Raw genomic sequence first — 23,374 nt, forward strand, 5'->3', positions numbered from 1 at the left:
TGTGCATACCATAAACCAGACCGTGATCTGCTGGGGTGCGCAGAGAAAAGCATCTAAGCTGGTTCTGGTCCAACAGGTCTTCTTAGTGGAGACAGCAAAAACGTGGAGGCACTTTTTCATCCGTCCTCTGACTAATGTGTCCTCACAGTGCTAAGTGTTTTTGTTGGGCAATGCAGATTCTGTTTTGTACTCGTATTGCTTGAGCTGTATGTTGTAGACTTTATGTTCCAGCTTTTAAAAATTGTGGTGTGTAGAAACGGTGCCAAATTAACCACAGTTTCCAAATATGCTGGAACCGAGTTTAAGAAAGTGATAAATAGTAAAAAAAGGAGGTAAGTCTTTTAGTGGAGATTTTTTGGAGATGTTCTGCACCTCGTATATTTTCAGCCATTCCCCTCAGTTGCAGTGCAGACTCCTCCAGAAGTGATTTAAACCCAGAACATCAGGCTGGCTACATCCCTTAGTAACTTTTCAAAGACTGCTTAGATGTTGTCTAAGGGCTTCCATTAAGGTGCAATACACAAAAGTTGAAAATGAGTTGTCTATTGGGGTGCTTTATGGAAAAGAAGGCGCAGAGAATAGAAAAGAGGCAGGGGGTGTTTTAGGTGATATCAATGACACTGTTTTCACTAGGTTATGCTAGGGTGGAAGACAGGTCACAAGAGAGACAAAAAGTCTGTGTCTCTTCTTTTAAGCCCTTTAAGACTTTTAAAATATGTTTATAATACCACAGCACTGGAAAGGAACCTCAATGTCATATCAGGCCTGTTTTCAGAAGATAAACAGTAGAGACAATTTTGAAAGTTAAAGAGAGTAACTAAGCAAGGTGGGGAGAGTATGAAAGATTTCAGAACTTGAACGGTACAAGTAGGAGAGGTGAAAATGAAATTTTTTGGCACTAGCTTTCAGGCTACTGCTGAAAGGCAAGTAAGAAGAGTACCTAAAATAGCAGAGAATAGCCTGGGCAATAAAATGTCCTAAACCAACTAATTGCAGTGAGACTCTGGAACAGACTTGCAGGAGGTGAAGCCTGGCTAATGCTTGTCTGCAACTTGTTATGTTTATGAATAGGTTTATGTAAAGACTTGTTATATATAACAAGGTTTGGACATAAAGCCATTAAACGGTGCGCAGAGAGCAACACAGCTCAGCTGTAGCTTCTACTAAGTTGAAAAATAATATGATTTAAGAGATCAGCTTGTAGTACCTCTGCTTGGTGCATTATAAAATATAATGATGCATAATAAGGAGGAAATGACTAGTTTATATGAATTGTGCTTTGTTGTTGATGTTGCAAGCAGTGGTGTTACTCTTGAAGCCTACGGTAAGGCACAAACGTTCATCAGTCTAACCCTATGCTGCTAATTTGTGTGACACTTCATGTTAGGCCATTAAGGATGTCAGCCACTGCCTGCCAGCCAAGTTACACCTTATCCATTTGTCATTCTCAGATTCAGTGAGTTGTCCTGTTATCCTTGCTTTCCCCTGCTCTTGATAGTATATAGCAAAACAAGTCCTGTGCTGTCCTTTTAGTTTAGAAGAGAGAAAGTTGTTGTTTCTCCTTATCCTTTACCACATCACTGCAGACAGCAGTAGATTGGCATGGTCCACATCCAAAGAGCATTTGACACAGGTTTCTTTCTCTTCAAATGAAGAACTGTGGTGTTACACTCATCCCCTGCTTCAAAACCTAGCAGCATTTAAAGGGGAATAATCCGAACATAATATATATAATACATAGCATAATATAGCAGGCATGCAAATGAGACCCAAACCCTCCACCGTAGGATTGGAAAAGGGCTCTGTATCTGCAATTCTGAGATTTTGTAGCTGTTCTTTTCGTTGTTCACCAGCAGATGTCAGCACTTTTCTGAAACTACAGGCCATAGGACTTACTTAAATGAAAGTTCTCATTTTCTAAGTTATTTTCTAGTAAGGTTATGGTTCCTTCTCCTGTGCTTCTGCACATAAATACTTCATATTATTTGGGAATTTCATTTATGTGATACGTGCTGTCCTTTTTGGATCACAGATAGAGATTTTAAAAAAGAGTAAGTAGGACTTTTTTGTATAAACATCTCTGGCATCTGTGTCTTTACTGATCATTGCCCATGAGTCTACTTTCAGTTCTTAGGAATTTAGTCAAATTCAATTTTAATTAAAATTTTAATTACATTTTCAAATGCAAAATTATTTAAAATCACCCAGGCAGATGTTATATACATACTTTCATTGTGGTCTTTCCTTATCTTTAAGAAGTAATTGAGATTGCTGTTCAGCTGTGTGTTTAGACACTAAGGATTTCTATTTCTTTGCATTCTGTTAGACAGTGAGTAGCCCTAGTGCGTGCACGTTAATATCATCAGAAAGGATGGGCAATCCCTGTTGATTTTTTCCATAGGAAAGTACTACCAATAACTAATTACAGGTGGCAATTGCCTGATAGATTCTGCTGCACCTTTACTGAAAATTATACTGTATTTGTTTTCAACTTGTTTTCTAATAACTCTAATACTATTAAAAAAATAGTAACTTCCTTTAGTAATTGCTATCTTGGCCTTGTCTTTGTTAACCTGGTTCTGTCAGTCTGTATGGATTACATTTTTTCTCCATATGGCTTTTATCAACAGCCACCTTTGGAAGGTATAAACTGTTGGAGGATTTTTGTGATGATGCTCTTGGTGTATTTAGCTTTTATTTGTCATTTTTGAGTTGCTGTTAATTTCACAACCTCACCTACTTCTTGTCTGCCTCTGTCTTCCATTGATCTACTAAGCTTTATTTGTTTGACTTTTTTTTATGTAACACTGTGGTGGTTTCACCCTGCTGGGCAGCTAAACTCCACCACAACTGCTCTTTCACAGAGCTGGGGGGGGTAGGAATGTGTTGGAGGGAATCTTGATGCTGTGCCAGCTCTGCTCAGAAATAGACAAAACATTGGTGCGGTATCAGTGCTGTTCTAGCTACAGTTCTTTGCACCTGGATTTATCGCTTTTCCTCACAACCTTTCTTACACATAGGTTGGTCTTTCCATTTTTCCATATTGAAAAAGGTGGAGAAACATGCAGGACATATCTGAGTTGTTCAGTCCTGAGAGTTTTTGTCCCCATCTTCAGATTAACACAAATTTGAGCCCATTCTGAAGTGATCCAGCTTCACAGTTCTGCTGAATGTTTTTCATACCCTGTCGGAGACCAAGTTCCTGATCATCTGGCAGGGCAGAGCTTGAGTATGTTACTGTCGTAGCAGCAGCCCAAGCTCTCACTTGTATGCTTAAGCCAGCTGTAGTGCCTACTTATTCTTACAGGGTAGACACTGGATTTCTTTATAAGAATATCACAAAACTTTTAAGTACACTTGCAGTTTTTATGTACGTTAAATTTGCATTTATGCTACACAGTTCAAAAATAATATGATTTTTTTTTCTTCTGAACTGGCAACATTTTTTTTTCCTTGTTAAAAAGAGCATTGTCACACAGCTCAGACAATCTTGTGGAGAAGAAATAAATCTTCATGTGTATTGTATGTCATCAGCTTTCTTAAGCACTTCAGATTATGACTTCTAGTTTGTTTGTTTGTTTTTTTTTTGACTGTGTTGACATAAATGTATCCTCCTTCCTGTGTCTTGTAGCCTTTAAATTATTTTTTTTTAAGTTATCGTGCCCTTGCAGGTCACTGTTGCCATATGGATACTGGGACTTGCCATGGTACTGGTCATTCTACAGGGCCTATGAGGACAACATTCTCCAGGTTTCTACGGTCACTCTTCTTTGTTTCTATCCCAGACTAATGAGAATGCATGTTGTAGGCTCTCTGTGGAGGTAAGGACTTCTGATGCAGATAATGTTTGCCTTTTTTGTTTCAATTTGGAATGTAGATGAGCAGGAAATAGTTGAGTTGATAATTTCAAGATTGGTTGGATGAATGTCTGGGAAGAGCTTTGAGGACCTGCTCCACAATGACACAAGAGGATTATGATATTCTCCTGTAATGGGTTCAAAGCTTCTTCTTACAGTCACCTGGCAGAACATGGAATCTTAAAGTTCCAGCTGTGAGTGTAATCTAGCATGCCAAAGGGCATTGCTCGAGGCATGAAATTTCTGTTCTAAGTTAGCTATTCTGGGACAAAACTCATATAAAGGCATTTCTGGAGCCCAGTGTCATTTCAGTTCTCCATATAGGCCTTGAACCAGTGACACTGGCTTCATCTAGTTGGAAAGGACTGCATCAGAGCTAGTTGCCCTGTGCTCCATTTAAAATTAGGAGAGATCCAGTCACTAGATTATATAGGGTGATCTATTTCACCCTAAAGAAAAGTTTTAAAGCAGGTCAGATGGCTTTTTCCATCCAGTTGCATGTTTTTCTCCACTGATAGAAAACAGAGCTCACAGTGACTAGCTCAGTTTTAAACATCTGCATATTGAAAGGTCACATCTCCCTTCTGCTTTGCAAGTCTCTTAGCTGTCTTCAAAATAGTTTTGTCTGCCTAAGAGATTTTTTTTTCCAGAATCTACTCCAGCGCTGCCCCAGACTGCTAATGGTTAGTCATTAATGCACCTAGTCTCCTTCTGTTTCCCAATTAAGTAGGTACTCACAAAATCAAATAAAATAAAAATCCAATGTTGATGATGAACAGACATCATGGATATAAGTACTTCTGTCTTACCAGCAAATGCCAGATGTTGGCATTCATCTCCTTGCTCACTCTGTAGATAAACGTGTTAAAAAGCAAGAGCCTGCCAGTTCTTTACTACATGCATACCTTGCAGCTTACCTGATGCATAGTTACTTGTGCGGACAGCTAGACTGTAAAGCTGAAAGAGGAAAGACTGGAAACTGCAAGAGTCCCCCCTGATTAGGAACAGCATCCAAATTGCTAAGAATCGTGTCTCTCACTCTCTCACTTAGGCTGCCTGTGTTCTTAACAAGTGATCTACCTCCAGTGACTGTCCTGTGCCTTTTGCCCTCCCCCTCTCAGATACTGCACATTCCCCTACATTTTACCTATGACAGGCTTTGCAGCAACCATTAAGGACTCGCTCCAGAGTGACTGAGCACTTGATACGAAGTCTGTTCCCATATTCACCCTTAGAACTCACTCCTAATCATGTGTCTGCCAGGGATCTTCCTAAATGGACCCAACGGTTTTCCTGCCTCCATACCATGTCCCTTTTGCCTGGGTGTTCTCTGTGCTGACTGTGATGGCTTTTGGACAGAAGATGATGGAATCTTAAGTCTGCATTTAATGAAGCCACCATACCTTTCCATGTAATTTTTGTTCCTTTTCCACAGAGAGAAGAAAGCCTAGGACTGGTCATCTGACAGGATTTACAGATGTATGCTCCAATCCCTACTCTTAATAGTCTCAGCTCTGTAGGGAATGGGAACTGTCTGGAAGTGAGAGGTGGAAGGGGCAGGACGGAGGACAAAGAATTGAGTCTTTAACTCGTTCCAGACATTGCCATGGAAAATTTGCATTTCCATGTTAACAAGGGAGGCAAATGGTAGTCAAGATCTTCCTCTTCCCTCTGCATGTAACCAGAGCCAAATTTTATTTCATCCAAATTGACACGTCAGACACACATCTGTCTTCTACAGGTTCCTCTAATTCTCATTAGACTTCCATGTTCTCTGTCCCTACTGTACCTTCTACTTTCTCTGTTTAGAAAGAGGGATTTGCCCGTAGTTGTTTGCACTGGGTCTAATGAGTACAATTCCTTCCTCTTTCCACGGTCAACTGGTTAATACAATATTAAGGGAGAAATCATAAATACATAGAAATTGGGAATTCTGTTATGTGGTGGTCATTGTGTCCTGTAAACATAGAGTTTATGTTTGCATAACATAAAGACAGCCATATCTTTTTCTTGCTAAGTGCCAGGAAGTACCCATCCTTTTGTGGGATCAGAGCCCAGAATTTTAGCTTTCAAATCATGTGATAAGAACAAGAGTGGGTGCTAAGAATTAAGGGCTGCTTTATTACTGAATTTACTTCAAACTATAATCCTGGAGGGTAGTCCTCAGATGGAGTACCAGTTACTGAAACTAAATGACTGTTCACCTGATTTTCCTCTCCCTTACGCCATAGTCAGTGTACCAGTATAGTTATATTAGTTTAAAATCCACAGAAGCCATCAGAAAGAGACTATTATTTTCCCAGGCTGTGTTACTACTTCATTGCATGATTCCTGGCAAACAACCTAAATCACTTAGTATTTGCCTTTAAATGTAGGGTTTATTCAAACCCAGGGAAACAAACCTGGAATTCAGACTAAGCTGGCAAACAAGCACTAAATTTCTGGGCAATGTTAATCAGCAACTTTCACTCAGAAATCATATATAAAACAGCAGTGAAGTCTTAGGAGAGTTTATGCGAAAAACTCAGAGCTTCCAGGTTTGTCCAGAGGATAGGCAAGGGGAATGAGCAGTCATTCTTGATCAGCTTGCAGTTTTTGAGCACCTTGCGGCTTATGACGAATAAATCTGTGTCAAGGATTCCACTTCTCCAGAATCTCTCTATTTTCCTGTGTTAGCGTGCCAAGGATTAGGTTTCAGGGTAGCCAAATTTGAAATGTATGTGAAGACCACAGAGACTCTGGTGTTGGCACAGGACGCTGCCAGGGAAAGGGCGAAGTCTGCCCCAGAAGAAGTCCTTCTCTTGCCATAGGCGTTGTGCTCCAGTCAGCCTTGTGAATTCGGAATGACACGAAGTGGGTGGGACTTGGTCAAACTCTCCTCCTCAAACTCTTCCTGTTTGCACAGTCACAGAAGCCTCCGCTCAGCAGGACGATTTTGCTGAAGAGGTAGTCCAAACTTTCAACCTGAGGGAAGCTAAATATAGCACGTGTCACCCAACAGACTTCAAAGGACTTGGCAATAGAGGTCAGTACCATTCTCCTCAATTCATAGATGGGAAAAACAAAGCTACAGAAATGGGAAATTATTTCCTTGATGTCATGTGGCAGTTTAGAACAGAACACTAGGGCACGAAAATCCTGTGCCCAGACCTTCTCTGCTAGGTCCTATGTGGCTTAAACTGTCACTTATGACAGGGGAGCTGATCGTCTCTATCGTTTCTACCAACCCTCTTCCTCTTCACATCACCACCTAATATTCCTTGCTTTCAGTGTCTAAACAGGTAGAAGAAGTACATCTTTGGAAACTCAAGCTGCAGCAGCCGTGTGTATTTCTTTACATATCCAATTGGGAAGAAAACTGTAAACTGCATGTTTGAATTATGCCACGTATTGTGCTGATCAGGTCTTTTTATTTTCTGTCACCTTCCATGTAAGCCACCTCTACCAAGCAAGTTCCTAGTAGACTTCTTGGAGTTTCTGTCATTCTCCCTCTCCAAATCAGTTGTTAATGGGAAAGTATTCATCCTTATTTCCTTGTTCTCCTCCTTGATGCATAGCAGAATTTGTTAAAACAGTCACTTCCTTTTTCTCCATCATCTCAACATGCTCGTTAATTCTGTTTAAATGGTAAATAACAATGGAAAAAAGTACAGTATTTTTTAATGGTAAAAAGTACAATAACAAAGCCAAGCAAGCAGCTCAGCAGTCACCGAAGAAGTTGTGTCTACAAAGCTGCTTCCGATAAACGTTTCCTGTTTGCTTTGGAGTTCCTACTAAACAACAAAAAAATGACACTATTGTGTTGTTATAGCGGTTTGGTATTGCTGAGCCATACTGTAATGAATGTTGCTCTTCTCTCCATCAGATAAGAGTGGCTTGAAGATGAAACCCTCTGCTACCTATGAGCTGTTAGTAGACGGTGTTGGAGAATGGGACTTCACTGGTGGTTTTGTTCCTTGTGAGCTGCTGCTTGTTGGAGAGGATGCCTACCCTGTGCTTCTGAGCGCTGAGAAGCAGGTTCTGATTGCTGTTTCACGGTATGGGAAAGGCAAGATGGTGGTTGTTTCCCACGAGGGAATCATGAAGAGCTCCAAGTTTTCCCAGTTCCTCAGAAATGCCGTGGAGTGGCTCAAGCCTTCCCCTGCAGCCCTGGTTGGGTCCCATCACCGTTTGGATTCCCTCTCCCAGCTGCTCCTCAGGGCTGGCATCAAAGTAGAGGCTGGGGCAGAGCTCAGCACCCACCACGGGGTGTACTGTATGGATGCCTATGACAGCACGCAAGCAAAAGATGTGGTTTGCTTTGTAAAGGAAGGTGGAGGCCTGCTCATTGGAGGCCAGGCTTGGCACTGGGGTAGCCTACATGGGAAGGAGAAGGTGCTGTTTGCATTCCCTGGGAACCAGGTGACCAGTGTGGCTGGTGTGTACTTCACAGGAAATACTGCAGGAAAAGGGATCTTCAAAGTTGCCAAGAAAATTCCAAAGATCCCCTTAACTGTTCCGTGAGTATCTGAATTGTTCTTTCTATTTAAACAAGTTATGCAAATGAGATGTTTACAGAAGATCCTTGAGGTAAGAGATGAAGATGTTGAATGCTGGTTCTTTGATAGCCAGGATGGGATGCAGCTGCTATCTTCAGATTTAAGAGGGAATCTTCTTACTGTTTGTAATCTGGAAGAATGATGACTTTGCTTCCAGGGGAGTGGGTTAGGACATTCATTCAGGGTCAAGAAATGAGGGCAGCGATATTGTAGAGCTGTCTCCCTGACCAACTGTGCCTGTGAGCACCACACAGCAAGCTGGGGAAAGGAGGAGCAACTCCCCTGCTCCCATCCCATCCATCCCCCCAGGGTGGGTATGTTCAGGCCAACTTTCCCGCAGTTCAAAACCAGACAGGAGATGGAGCACTTGGCCAGCGCTCTGGGCTGGGCTCTGCCTGACAGCTGCTAAACCTGCTTAACCTGTTACTTGCAGAAATTTCCTTTTTGCAGGTGAAACCGTTGGACTGACACTGAGCTGAGGAGGCAGGCCTGGTGCCACCTCCCTTCTCCAGGAGACAACGGCTGTGGGCAGGAACCCACTGTGCTTCAAGTTAGTTTGGGATTCTAGCTTGGCCTTTTGGTCTCAGAGCAGCAGGTGTGAAACTCTGAGCTGTTGCGTCTTGTATCGCAGAGCAGACAGCGGTGCCCTGAACATTGCTCTTCTGTCTTCCTCCACCCCCACTTGCCACTGAGAGTGCTGGGCTGTGCCTAGCACCACTTTCTGCTCAGTTAGGGAAAGTGCCATGGGATCTAGGTGGAGCAGGAGCGGTGCTATGCTTCCTGTGTCTGGCAGTTTCACCTCACTGCAGTGGAAGTTGCAACGATAGAAATAAAATTCCCTGCAAGTCTTTTCTTTCCTTCACAGTGTCAGTAAAGTAATAATCAGAGGAGAGGTGCAGTTTCCTGTCCTATGGGTGTGCACAAGGGCACACCTGTTTCCTGTCCTGTGGGTGTGCACAAGGGCAGCATCTTTTATTGTAACTGAGTTGGCTGCAATGGCCATGTAACAACAGATTCTTTTCAGGTGTCAAAGAAAAATTGTGTTTGCCCAAATGGAGAAAATGAAGTAACTGCAAGCGATTGAACATGTCTTTCTCCACAGTGTCATACAGAAGCTATAAGGAAATAGCAAAGATAAGAGAGCTTTACATGGTAAAAGCTCCACAAAGATATTGTAGAGGATAACTGGTAGGAATTTTGGGGTCTATCTTTTGTGGTCTGTCTATCCTTTCTTCAGTTCTCAACAGAACGCACAGAGAAATCTTTTGGGTTTGTGTCCAGTTTATGATATTTAGGGTGGAGTAATTCGAGGAAGTTTCTGCTACAGGAGATAAGCTGATTTCCACGTCATTTGCAGGTTAAGTTTTCAAAAGACTTGCTTTAAAAATCTGAAAGGTCCTCTGACTTTTGAGATCCTGCATTTGGATTTTCAAGCTGCTCTTCAAAGTAACAGGCCTGGAAACTTCCTTTTGACCTTTTCTTTCTCACCTTTTGTAAATGAGTGCTGAGATTCTTACAGATTCGGTTGACTGCAAAAACGGAAACTTTAAAAGGAAAAAAAAAAGATTGATGGATTTTATTTTATTTTTAAAATGAAAGAAGTGGCAACATGATGTACTAGGGCGAGAGAGGAAGAAGAGGCAGGGACGGTCAAGCTGTTCAAGCAGAGGATTCTGGAATGGGGGCTAACTTGAACCTCTCTTGGTTTTGCAGACACCAGGCCAATCTTGGCCTTGATTCTGCTTTTCTCCTGCATGGTTTGTCGGAGCTGGATATGGTGACGGGGGGCATACCCTCCATCTTGCTGGTGCATGGTGTACTCTCCTTCCCGCTCTGCCTGGACAGCTCGCACCGCTGCATCTTAGCTGCAGCACACTATGGCCGAGGCCGTGTTGTGGTGGCAACCCATGAGAGTCAGCTCTTCTCCCCAAAGATGGCCAGATTCCTGCTCAATGCTGTCCACTGGCTAGATGCTGGGAGAAAGGGGCTGGTGGGTGTGGATGCCAGCCTGAAGAAACTGTGTGGCCTCTTTCATGAGGAAGAGGTGAAGTTACAGGTATCAGAGCTGACAGGCAACATGAGTGTATACTGCTGTCCTTCTTACAGTGACAAACAGGTGGAGACGATTCATGCTTTTGTGGCAGAAGGGGGCGGCCTACTGATTGGAGGCCAAGCCTGGTATTGGGCTTCCCAGAACCGCGGCAAAGCTGCAGTGGCAGAATACCCTGGCAACAAAATCCTCAACCGCTTTGGGCTGAGCATCCTGGGGCAGAGTGTCCAGGCAGCGAAGCTCCCGGCCGCAGCATTTGGGGAACACTACCACTTCCGCAAGGCACTCGCTCTTTTCAAGAGCCATGTAGAGAAGGTTGAGGATCTCAAAGCTCCCTTGAAAGACTGGCTGCCAAGGCTGACACAAGACTGCGCTGCCTTTCTGCGCATCCCTGCCCAGGACTGCCCCGCATATGCCTCGCTGCACCGCATCCTGGCCAAAGTGCTTCACCGAAGTGGGATCCCGCATGTCAGCAGACACAACCCTGTCAAGAGCAACTCCAAAGAGGCAGCCCTGCTCTGCATGGCAACTGAGCTGTCATACACCATGACAGACTGTGCGGCCCTAGTGCAGAAATCTGCCACTGGGGTCTGTGCCCTTCCTGTTACCGTGGAAATCGATGGCACTAATCCAGGTGAGTACCATATCTCCCTTCCTCTTGAGGCATGCTGGCGCTGGGATCAGCAAGGCACTTGTCCTCTGTGTGTATGTCTGAACATGAGGACAGATGTCCAGTTTCACTGTGGGCTTGTGGGGATGCTGGCCTCTGTGTAGTGGCAGGCAGGCTCCTTTTATGGCTGGCACTGATTTTAGTGCCCTGAAACAGGCTGTGGAAGTGTTGCATCCTCACTGTTGGTACACAGGCACTTGGAGGAGAAGAGCCAACTAACAGAAGCTCCTGAGGGTACTTGCACAGTGCAATGGCTTCCTCAAGAAAGCTTTAAGTTCTTCAGGAACTCCAGGTTCTGCTCTACAGTTTGTTGTCCCACTAGTGTTCTGATACAGCCATCTTTGAGACCATCCTGTGAAAAGGTAGGAGTTAGGAACAAAAGTTTTATTTTTTTATCTAGGTAATTTCAGTCTGAGTAGTAGCAGTCTCACAACTTGTATCAGCAGAGCAGCTGAAGTGAAGTTGTGGTTTTGGGGTGAAAACACGAGACTGTGAGCAGGATGGGAACTTCATGGGCTGACACCGTCACTGAAGCTATGGTAGTTGGTAATTACACCCTGAATCATTTGTCTAAGGTTAAGCTTTGTAGCTATGTAACTTTGAGATTCCTGTTACTGATATGTTTAAACTTTAAGTAATTTCACTAGTAAGGTATTTCTCTGTGGACAGATGAATCTTGAATTTGAATATGATTGAGAGTTGTTGTTTGCAAACTATTCTAATGAGATAAAGGAGACAGTTCTGGAGTGGCAATGTCTTGAGTGCAGAGGATATTTAGAGACAAGAGCTGTGGCATAATTGCTCACTGGTTGTAACACTAATGAGTCAGGGCAAAAGGGGAAAATTGTTAGAGTTGGTTGGATTGAATGCATTGAATTGAGTAGTGTTTTTTTTGACTGGGACTGTTCAGAATTTCTGTAATTTCACATAAAAAAAAGAGAAGTCCTGGCAACCCATGATTTGAGATTAAACAATTTCAAAAATGCCAGCGGTGTAAGTTCAGCAAAATTGAGATGAATTGGTGAAAAGTTATGATATGTTATGATGTCTATTTTACATTTTTCCATGGATTAGGTTTTGTCTGACAAAATTTCGTGGAGGACAGGGAAGGCTATAAATGAGGAGCTTTAGGATGGTCCACCAATGAGTGGATTTTGCCTGATCAGTACAACAGAGATGGATCAGTTTTGCAGTGTGTATCAGAAGTGTCTACTGAAATCTCCTAGGTAGAGAAGGCTTTAATTTCCATGGGAAGACTGTCTAGAGGCTTGCTGAATTTTCGTGGTATGGTAGGGTGCACATCTTATGCCTTGACTAGGACAGTCCTCTAGGCTTTCTCATAACTTCAGTCAGCTTAGAAAAGGGAATTTGTGTGGGCCCCAGCTTGTGCTGACTAGTCAGTTGGGAAAAATATGATGTCACTGTCAGTCTGTTATTTAGGAGACGTTTGATGACCATTACAACTTCAACTATGTCTAATACCACCACAGTATGCACCTCTGATGAGGGTAAGAGGATCTGAGTGGAGGAGGAGTTGTTTCTTTTTTAATTATTATTTTTTGGTTTTTTTTTTTACAAGCATTAATAAGTACGTTTAAGTTTGTCATTCTTGGAATTTTAAGTTTGGGTGGGCTTGCTTTCTAATTGTGTGATGATCTTGTTCATGCCAATACTCTTTTGCTTTAAAGCTGTATTTCCGACAGATTGGATAAAATATGAGACAATTGTGTGTGGTAGAGACAAGGGGAAAGACAGGGCAGAAGATTCTTTTATTGCAGCTTGAAATCTCCAGAATCCGTAATGTGAGGCTGAAGAGTTTCTGACTGTTCAGATCTGTGTTCTCTCACATTTTAGGTAAGACAGCCTGGAGGAGTACAGGACTCTATCTCCCTGAGGGTCACACAGCCGTTATAACATTCCCTTGTCGGCTGGTCAGTGCCGGTCTGCAGGTGAGCCCTTACTAGTTTGGCTACTGTTTACACAATGTCAGTTGGGCACTCGAATATGGTTCTTAGGCCTTGTCAGTCCTTTCCTTCTGCTGCCACCCCGTGGCACTTTCAATGCATTGTCATAATTTTTCACCTTGTTTCCACTCCTTGCCGTTGCATTCCTCTTCTGTGTGCTGGCAGGATAATTGATTGTGGCTGCTGCCTGAAGACTGCTTGCTGTACCTGTTTTGTTGCCGTGCAAAGAGAACTGATCAAGGTGATTCTAGGCCCAAATAAGTACTTGGGTGGGCCCTTCTAATCACGAAACTTAGTTCTGTCTCTTTCCAGAACTCTCCTAATGTACTTCCACAATGCTGCCACTGTTGCTCTCATAGATGTATCCAGATCAGATATAAACCAGTTAACTGGAATCCTGTTCTCATCAAAGAACAAAGCAGACAAAAGCTCACCTGCTTGGGTATGTTTTGCAGTAAGCTTCCTGCAGCTGAAACACAAGATTAACTCAGGTATTTTTGTATAATCTTGCAGCCCCTTTCTGTCTGTTTTACTGTATCAGGGCCAAGGAAGATTACAGATAAAACAACCCAGAAATGATCACACCTCTCCACTTCATATGTTATAGGATGTGACTTTGATGCTGGTGCAGGGTGAAGAAAAAATACATACAAGTACAGTACAGTGAAAAAAGTCACTGCAATTCTATGAACTGCCAATGAAGGATATAGCTGACCCTGGTAAAAATAGGAGCAGAGCTGTGAGACTGTCTGAGGTAGAGACAGCACTAAACTTGATATTTTTTTCCACTTGTTTTGCTGCTTCTGGCCACCACAGGCTGAACACTTGAACTATGCCGGAGTTAGAAAGCTGTTTCTGCACATGTGCCCTGCAGGAACAGCGCTGCAGCTGAGGGCTCAGGGTGCTATGTAGTTGGTTGGCAAGTTGTGCTTGAAGCATTTTGCTCAGCTGCTCACAAATCACCTACCATTCTGTTTGCCAGGTGCAGGTTGGGTGTCATGCGGATGACCTCTCTAATGCCAAAGAGCTGAAACGAGCCCCAGTGGTAATACGCACCTGTGATATTACCTGCCAGAAACAGTCAGTTTCCTGCCTCTGGGGTGGCCTCATTTACATCATAGTACCGGAAAGGAGCGTCCTGGGGAAAGTCTCCATCACTGTAGAAGGGGCAGTCAGAGCTCCTTTCTTCAAGCTTGGTAGGTTTATTTACCTTGGTGCCTTTCTTAGCACTGCTCACGATGCTGCTCTCCCTGTGACTGAAATGAAAGTTGGTGCCATCCTTAGGAGCACCTGACTGGGTTTAGTAATGCCTAGACTCAGTTTCCTTGGTTTGTCTTACTCCGGGATTCTAGGTAATTCAAATATTCACTCTGTGCCTGCTGTTACATGAGGTAGGTGAGGGAGCTGTCGCGAAAAGAGCAGGGTTTGTCTAACCCAACATTTCTTAGTGGTTGACATAGTCTTTTCTGATGAAAACTGTGTGTTGGTGGGAGTGTTCTGTCACAACGAAGCTTACCTTGCACTCTGTGCTTTAGTGTGGTAAATCTCTGTGGTGAATTTTCTGTGTTTTCTGTCAATTTCTCTTTCCTTGTTGTATGCAATATCTTGTTTCTCTATCAAACTAAACAGAAATCAGTGTTGTTAGATGAAAAAAACCTCCATTGGAGAAGAGGAAGCAAGATCATCAGGTGAGACTAGAGAAGCCTGCTTCTTGTTCTCAGAAGGAAAACAGAGATTTGTTCTTGCCATGCTAACTACTCTGGTATATGCCAGTTTTCTCCCATCCATAAGAGCCTGAGGCTTCCCAAGTACAGGGTGAGGATTAACTAATTAACAGCCACCTGCAGTCACACAACTACCACGTACTGTTTTCCAAGAGAATTTCTCAACTGTGATCTGTTTCTCCAGCTTGACTTCTGGGAGTGTGCTCAAAAGTTAGAGCTGTAGTTAACTGATTTTCTGTGTTGACATAGGGGAGACCTGTGAAAACCAGTGGAAAGCCTGTATCCGGCACTACCCTGCTCCTTGGGCAGAACTGGCAGCTGAGAACCTCATCCTGACGGTACCAGCTGACAGCATCCGCCACTTGGAGAACCCAAAGCCACTGCTGACCCTGTGGGATGAGATCATGGCGGCAATAAGCAAATTGGCAGCCATACCAACAAAGTTCCAAAGGCCAGAGAGGATTGTAACAGATGTCCAGATCTCATGTGGTAGGTGCATTGATAAATGGCATTTCTCAAGGGGCTATGAGGCAAGTGGCCTCTAGTAGCAAGATCTGTTCCTGCAAAGTTACTTCGGTAAAGCCAGACTGGAAACATATATAAAGGGTCAAATGATCGTGATCCTTGCATAATTGTGAGCTACTCAAACAGTATGGAAATGCGGTAAGACAGGACTTAAAAAAATATATTGACCCTTTTGGATGCCTTTCTGTCTAAACTGGCATTGTCTCACTCAGCCGTCCTGCTGCCTGGATGTGGTAAGAGGCAGAGCTGGTGACTCCAGGGGCTTTTTTCTTCTTTCGGAATGCACTGTTGAATCAGTACAGCTGGGAGACAGTGATCTAATTTCTGCTTTTTTTTCTGCCTCAGCCATAGGACTGTTTGCTTACATTCAGTGATAATTGTTATACTTGTGTGTACCTACCTGCTGGAGACAGGCTGTGCAAAAGTTATTGTGGGCAAACCTTAGTTGGAAAAGATGTGCCTGAGGTGATGGCAGTGGAGAAGCAGAAACACTACTGTTAAAGCCCATGAGTTTGTAGTTTTGCAGCTGATATTCCATGACCCCAGCTTTTCAAGTTGTGTACTGAGTGTATTTAAATGAGTCAAGCTAGATGGTAAATTTGGAACCTTGTTATACTATTTTTTCAATTGGTTTTCAAATCAAGTTGGTGAAATTCATTATCCCACAGTGAGGCAAAGTCTTGGCACAAACCCTGATGTCCTAATCCTTTGCTAAGTCATATGGAAATAATTTGTTGCACATTTTGGGAGTGTTAAATTCAGTTATGCTAAGCAAATGCCATTTAAAAAGACCATCGGCTGCAAACACAAAATTCCCTCCTGTTTTGGGTGGAGTAAATGGTTTCACTCACATTTCTGGACCTGAACTTTTTGCATGCCTATGGCTTTTAAGTACATGCATCCCTCTTATTAGAAACGGGGGAGCTCAAGATCTTAAATAGTTTCTGCGGGAAGGGGGTTGAGATTCATGTCCTCTCACTTGAGTACTATACAGGCTTATTGTTGAGTCTAAGCCAGCCGTGTAGGCTCCCAGCGTAGTGAGTATAAGGGCTGTTTATCCACTTCTACAATAGGTGTTTGAGTTTGGGGAGATGATTCTTTTATGAAGCTTTGGGAATCTTTAAGAATAAGGACAAGTCAGGGTTGAAAACACCAAGAAGACTTGGGAAAAATCCCTTGCAGTACAAAATTCTTGCCTTGCATGACAGTGGGAAATTATTTATAGAACAGCTATTCTGTGAGGTTAAGAGCTGACTTCAGCATGACAAGTTTTGCAGCCCTCAAGCATGGCAAGCTGTGACGTCCATGTATTTTGTCTACACTGCTGACTTCTGGAGTGCAGACATGCAGGATCCACACTCTACATAGGAGGAGTCAAACTCTACCAGGGTGCTGAATCACATTATTGCACATTTGGGTTGGTGTCAACTGTGCTTAGTTTGTGAGCGTTTGGGGGTATTCTGGGCAAGGGTCAGGAAAGAAAGTCTGCCCCAAACCTGAACCTTCCTTCAACCTAAAATCTCAGCCTCAGCCCAACTGTGAGTGTACACTTACATATAAAAAGTGAAAGTAGGTGAAACTGTACTTAACTGATAGTACTATCTTTATCTCTTCTTTGATACAGTGAAGCTTGTAGTATTTCCTTATCTCACGAAAGGGAAAAAAAAAGTCACTTGTGGTAATCTTAGAATAGTAGAATGTCTTGGGTTGGAAGTGACCTCAAAGATTATCTAGTTCCAACCCCCCTGCAATAGGCAAGGATGCCACCCACTAGGTCAGGTTGCTCAGGGCCTCATTTAACCTGGTCTTGAGCACTTCCAGGGATGGGGCATCCACAACCTCTCTGGGCAACCTGTTCCAGTGCCTCACCACCCTCTGAGTGAAGAATTTCCTCCTAACCTCTAATCTAAATCTCCCTTCTTTTAGTTTAAAATCATTCCCCCTCATCCTGTCAATATCTGAGCAAAAAGTTGCTCTCCATCTTTTTTTATAAGTGCCCTTCAAGTACTGAAAGGTTACAATAAGGTAACCTCACCCTGGAGCCTTCTCTTCTCCAGGCAGATCAGCCCCAGCTCTCACAGCCTTTCTTCACAGGAGAGGTGCTCCAGCCCTCTGATCATCTTTGTGGCCCTCCTCTGAACCTTCTCTAACAGATCCACATCCTTCTTGTGCTGGGGGCCCCTCACCTGGATGCAGCACTCCAGGTAGGGCCTCAAAAGGGCAGAACAGAGGGAGACGATCCCCTCCCTCGACCTGCTGGCCACTCCTCTGTTGATGCAGCCCAGGATGCAGTTGGTCTTCTGGGCTGCAAGCACGCACTGCCGGCTCATGTCGAGCTTTCCATCCACCAGAACCCCCAAGTCCTTCTCTACAGGGCTGCTCTGAGTTCTTCTCCCAGTCTGTGCTCATGTCTGGGATTGTGCTGACCCAGGTGCAGCACCTTGCACTTGGACTTGTTGAACCTCATTAGGTTCACATGAGCCCGCTTCTCAAGCTTGTCCAGGTCCCTTTGGATGGCATCCCTTCCTTCTGTTGTATCAACCGTACCACTCAGCTTGGTGTCTTCTGTAAATTTGCTGAGGGTGCACTTGATCCCACTGTCTATGTTGTTGATAAAGATATTGAACAGTACCGGTCCCAGGACAGACCCCTGAGGTACACAACTCGTCACCGGCCTCCACTTGGACATAGAGCCATTGAATACAGCTTGTAATGTAATTGTAATACAGCATGGTTTGTGAGATGGAGGAAAGGTACTGGAGAAATGAAAAAGAAATACAGTTATTTATGTTTAAGAGGCACTGGGGTAAGTACTTATGTTTTTCTTGCAGGCTGGATGCATTCTGGCTACCCCATCATGGGCCACATCGATTCAGTGAAGGAGATGTTAGATGTGAAGCACATGAAAACTACTGGTCTTTGGGGTCCTGTCCATGAGCTGGGACACAATCAACAGCAGCAAGCATGGGAGTTTCAACCTCATACCACAGAGGCCACCTGCAATCTCTGGTCTGTCTATGTGCATGAGAAGGTGCTGGGGATTGCCAGGCATCAGGCACATGGGGCACTTAGGTCACAGTGCCGGGAGGAAAGGATAAGAGAGTATCTGAAGAAAGGTGCTCAGCTAAAGGACTGGAACGTATGGACTGCTCTGGAGACATACCTGCAGGTAACTGGGAAAAGCGAGTGCATTCTGTAGTTGGTGAACCCTGTGTCAGAAGGATGTCTTCAGCCTGGTGACTCCAGGCGTCATGCCAGTGTTTGCTTACAATTCAGATTCATCATAGGTCCAGAAAGCACCTGAGAGATGCACACGTAGATTGTGTAGTGCTAGCATCTCCTGTTGCCCTTCCTTTGAAAGACTGGGGCTTAACTGCTCAGTAGCAGAACTTAGTACAATATATAAATCTCTCTCCCTAGGAGAGAAACAGGAACTGCTTGTTATATATAACAATATATATGATATATATATGTTATATATGTATAATTATATATAGAGCATATATTTATGTTTGATTATATGGTGTGGGAAAAGGATGATCAAACTTGGATACAGTCCTTTAATCTGCTGCAGATTTCCTGTGGGACATTGAATTAGCTGGCAAAAAAAAAATAAAATCCTTTGGCATTGTAAAGCATGTAGAAGAGCCCAGATTCTAGTAGTATCCTGGTGAGTTACATGTCTAGGCTCCCCTATACAAAACATAGGAGAGAGCAAGAAATTTCTATCAGCTGATGCACTGAGTGGAACCAGTATAGTGCATCAGGTGGCAAGGGGATGGATTCAATTTATCCTGCAGAACACAAAGCAGAATGCTTCACTGTGGTTGAGACTCTGTCATGAACTTTGGCCTAGATTAAAATGTGTTCTCATGGGAAGCATGCAAAAGAGATCTTTCCCTTCCCTACTTTCCTGTAGTCCTTGTAGTAGCTAGCAGTCTAATTGAGAGAGCACTCAACCTGATCTGAACTCTGGACTTTAAGGTGAATGTCCATTATGATGACTTAAGCTACTGACTGTTTTGAGGTGAATGTCCCTCAGCCCCCTTGTCTGGGAGCTCTCACATCTTCTATGAATAATAACATACTTACTGAAGGAGTAGTGATCCTGATTTTTCCACATTCCAGAGTGGAAAATCAGTGAGCCTGAATCATCAAGCTAAAGATATTGCCTAGTCCATAGCTAGTTTCAGCACCAGGGGTTTCTGTGGTAATAGGGGATTATGAGAGGAAGATAACCTGTCTGTCTGTACTTCCTAATGTAGAAGTGCTGTCTGCTCCTGCTTAGCTGTTCCAGCATGATGGTGGATTTGTAGAATACGTTTTAGTGTCAAACTACTTAGTATCAGGAAGTGAGATGCAGGTCATGGCTTGGTAAGGAACTAAAGATGTTCAGTAGATATTCTGCATCCTGTAATGCTGTTGTTTCAAGTCAGCTCTTCATATTAACCTCATCTTGAACAACAACATAGGTTTCCTCTCCCTCTTTACTTTAAATTTGTTACTCATACAAGACTAATTTTTTTTTTTAATCTGAAACTCCTATGTTCTTATTCCTAGCCAAAACTCATGCTCAGCTCACAATCTCTCCTTCCTGTTTTCTGATCACTCCTTGTTCTCCTGTCTTCCTTCTGTCCAAGTTATCTGTCACTGTCCTCTTTGATACTTTTTTTGCTGCGCAAGAATATTTCTTCTGCACAAATCAGCAACTTGTATAGTTGATCACTGACATTTCTAGCTCCTCCCAATGCATCTTTCATCTCTGTGCTTGCAAGCCAGTGTAATGGGAAGGTGTATTTTTCTGTACTCTAATACTGTAAGTTGTGCTCTGAAGCCTGAAAGCTGGATGCCTTCTTCTAACTTTACATTAATTCCAAAAGACACTAGAGAAACTAGGGGGTGGGAGGGTCGCTCTACTGCTTGTAACACAGGAATAATGTCAATGGAATGAAAAGTTCATTGTTTTTACGCTATGTTCTTCTCCCACAGCTGCAGGAAGGGTTTGGCTGGGACCCCTTCACTCACCTCTTCTCTGACTACCAGAAAATGTCCACCATCCCAAAAGACAACCCTTCTAAGATGAATTTGTGGGCGCAGAAGTTTTCTCAGCAGGTGAATAGAAATCTGGCTCCATTTTTTACAGCCTGGGGATGGCCTATCAAGAAAGAGCTGTCTGAGGAACTCTCCTCATTACCCATCTGGGAACAGGACCCAATGAAGTCCTATAGATCATGAAAGAAAAACATCTGAAATTTGATTCTCAAATAAGGTACAGCCTATGTTTTAGGCCTTGTGTACTGCATGATTGCCCATTGGGCACTTAATGTTACATTAAATTCTTTAGCTTGCTGGCTCAGAATGGAGGTTAACCTCCAGAACAGAAGTTCAGCAGAAACTTGTGTGCTGCTCACCACCCATCTAAGCCACCTTCTGAAGGCTTGAATAATAAATAAGCTTTGTTCTGGATTCTTCACCTCAGGAGGAATGTAATTCTGAGTAGATATAGTTCCTGCAGAACCTTTATGTGATGAAATGGAAGTTTTCAGGATGGAGCAATCACTGGAGTGGTCTCAAGTACAATACCAATAGAATATGGATCTCTAAAGCAAATAGTATCCTCCACAATGTTGTATTCTTCAGCTGTAATCTCAGTAACATGAGATGTTCACTATGGACATGATTACCTATAAAATTCTTCATCTTTAATCTAACTATGTAGAAGGTCCACACCTACTATCATGAAATTGACCTTATAATGCTTATATACAGCTTATATAACAGCTGATACTAAAGTGTTGTAATTTCTTCCTGCTTTATATTGTGTGACCCAATGTCCAGCTTTGTGTGAATAAGTCAATGCTGAGTGGTAGCCATCACTCTTACTGTAGTCTGTGGGCAAGATACAAGCCATGAAATATGTCAGCATAGAAACAAAGAAGAGGTGACTTGCTTATAGTTAATAGCGATCCAACTCCTGGACTCAGAGATTGAAAACTAGGCAATGACATGACAGCATGAAGGAGCAATCAGGAGCAGGACAGCAGCACAGCCAGCATTTTCGGAGGACCAACAGACATTAATGTTTCCCTCACCTCATTCATGATTGCTTGACTAGCACAACACACTGGTGACTACACACTGCTGACAAGTGTTTTAATGCTTCATCTGGTAGCATACTAGTCTGGACCCACTTCTTGTGTATCAGCAATAAATAAGACAATTCTGGACTTGCAGGCTGTGTGTGGTCCTACTTTCAAGTCTTTATGTCCAGTTAAAAAAAAAAGCCTAATTGGAAGCGATCCAAAAATTTCTTACAGCAGTTTTTCATTTTTGTTGTCTCAGATGTAGTTCTGACTTTTCTGTGATTCATTGGCCTAATATTTACTTTGTCTTTCGAACTTTCTTTCCATTCTTATTCACTATCATTGTAAGTTGTTCTTCCAATAACATATATGCAGAGGCTAATGATAGTGGTTAGGTAGACAGTGGTTCAGTACTAGTTTAGTATTGAACTAGATAGAGTACTAGAGTGCTTTAGACTAAAAGGAAAACTTTCATGGTGTAAAGGTTTAGATTTGACCCTACCTATGGAAACAGATTTCACCCCTCCTGAGTTTATGAGCAAAAGTTGAGTTCATGTACATTTAAAAAAATGCTCAAAATATTATTGGTTCTGTTACCTGAGTATGGCAGGATTTGTTTTTTGTGTTGTTGTTGTTGTTTGTTTTTACATGAAAGGCACAACAAAATGGATCTTAAAGTGTTTAAGAGAAAAAAAAGAAAAAAGGCTAAAGAAAAAGGTGATGGGCTGGATTCTGAGCTAGAATGGACTAGTCCAACCACAGGGATTCTAATGGAAAAGTTACAATTTACACCAGCTCTAAATGCAGCCTGAAATATTTAGGCATATGTAGTACACAAACTCAACATTAGACTAACTCAATTTAATGTCACCCTTAGAATGGTATCTGTTCTTCTTTAGTAGAAATAACACCACCACCACCACCACCACCCCCCCCCAAAAAAAAAAGTAGGACAAATCATAGAAAAGTTTTGGCACATTTATGAACTGATTTCTGCAATTGCTTTTCCACTAGTTATGGTGCATACTGGAGCAGCCTGTCAAAGCAGAAAGGCCAAAGTGAGACCGCAGCAATAAGAAAAAATGAGAGCACAGAGACAGTCTGCACATTTAATCATTTCTGTAAAAATGTAATTCAAGCAGCAGTCACAGAGAAATTTAGCATGCAGTCTGGGAAAAACCTAGAACACAGCTGAGACCAACCTGAGCAGTAGCTGAAATAGAGAGGAAAAAAAAAAAAAAGTAAAATAGATTTCGAGACCATAATAGCCTTAGCAAAAATAAACCAGGAAACAGGATATTCATGCTCTAATCAACTCTGAGAATGAATGGGTTAACTGGTGATGTTTTCATATCGCATGCAGATTTGCTGGCTTCATTTATACAGTAAGCTTTCTTTAGCAGAAAGTCACTTGCCATTGCTATACACTGACTTCATCTAGTAGGGAGCAGGAAGCTGAACAAAGATCTGACAAACTTTCCTTTTATTATCAGTACTAGGGTGTAAAAATGTAAAAAAGATGAAAACATGCAATATGAATTTGTTGCTACCAGAGCTGAACTGAAGTTTGATCTCCATAGCAGAACAGTGTGGTACTAGGGGTCCAGGGAATTCTCTGAGAATAGGAATGGGATTAAAAAAAAAAAAAAAAAAAGCTGATTGATTTAATACTTCGAAGCCAAAGACTACACAAGAAAAAAGAGAAGCCTTTTTGTGGATGGAGAGAGTTTGGACAGTCAGATGGAACTCTGGAGAGTGCAAGCTATGTGGGTGAACCAAAGTTTGAAAGGGACACAATGTTCCCTAAATAAAACTCTTCTGGGATACAGAAACAGTTCTTTTCTTTGAATAAATAATGTTCATTTTGCACCATAAAGCAAATATTTCTGGTTGGTTTAGAATTAGAATAGTTCAGTTGAAAAGTGCTTACAAGGATCAGTCCATTTGTGGTCACTGGTTGCAC

At 42.6% G+C, this 23,374-nt stretch overlaps 1 protein-coding gene across 4 annotated transcripts in view; it reads left to right on the top strand.

Moving 5' to 3' along the window:
- The window catches only part of TCAF2 (TRPM8 channel associated factor 2), a 22,324-nt gene extending 771 nt beyond the window's left edge, over positions 1–21,553 (top strand). The window contains exons 2-10 of one of the 4 annotated variants that reach the window (XM_050710118.1): positions 3,672–3,821; positions 6,763–6,882; positions 7,723–8,356; positions 10,109–11,079; positions 12,970–13,064; positions 14,062–14,275; positions 15,053–15,292; positions 18,160–18,497; positions 20,318–21,553. In XM_050710118.1, coding sequence (XP_050566075.1) covers positions 7,740–8,356; positions 10,109–11,079; positions 12,970–13,064; positions 14,062–14,275; positions 15,053–15,292; positions 18,160–18,497; positions 20,318–20,563 — 2,721 coding nt within the window. In that variant the 5' untranslated portion in view covers positions 3,672–3,821; positions 6,763–6,882; positions 7,723–7,739 and the 3' untranslated portion in view covers positions 20,564–21,553. Of the gene's footprint in view, positions 1–2,186; positions 3,822–6,762; positions 6,883–7,722; positions 8,357–10,108; positions 11,080–12,969; positions 13,065–14,061; positions 14,276–15,052; positions 15,293–18,159; positions 18,498–20,317 lie in introns of those variants that run through there. The other 3 variants (XM_035545701.2, XM_050710125.1, XM_050710119.1) reach the window with 3 other exon arrangements.
- Positions 21,554–23,374: the final 1,821 nt, after the last annotated feature.

This window comes from Cygnus atratus, chromosome 1, assembly GCF_013377495.2.
Source record: "Cygnus atratus isolate AKBS03 ecotype Queensland, Australia chromosome 1, CAtr_DNAZoo_HiC_assembly, whole genome shotgun sequence".
NCBI lineage: Eukaryota > Metazoa > Chordata > Aves > Anseriformes > Anatidae > Cygnus > Cygnus atratus.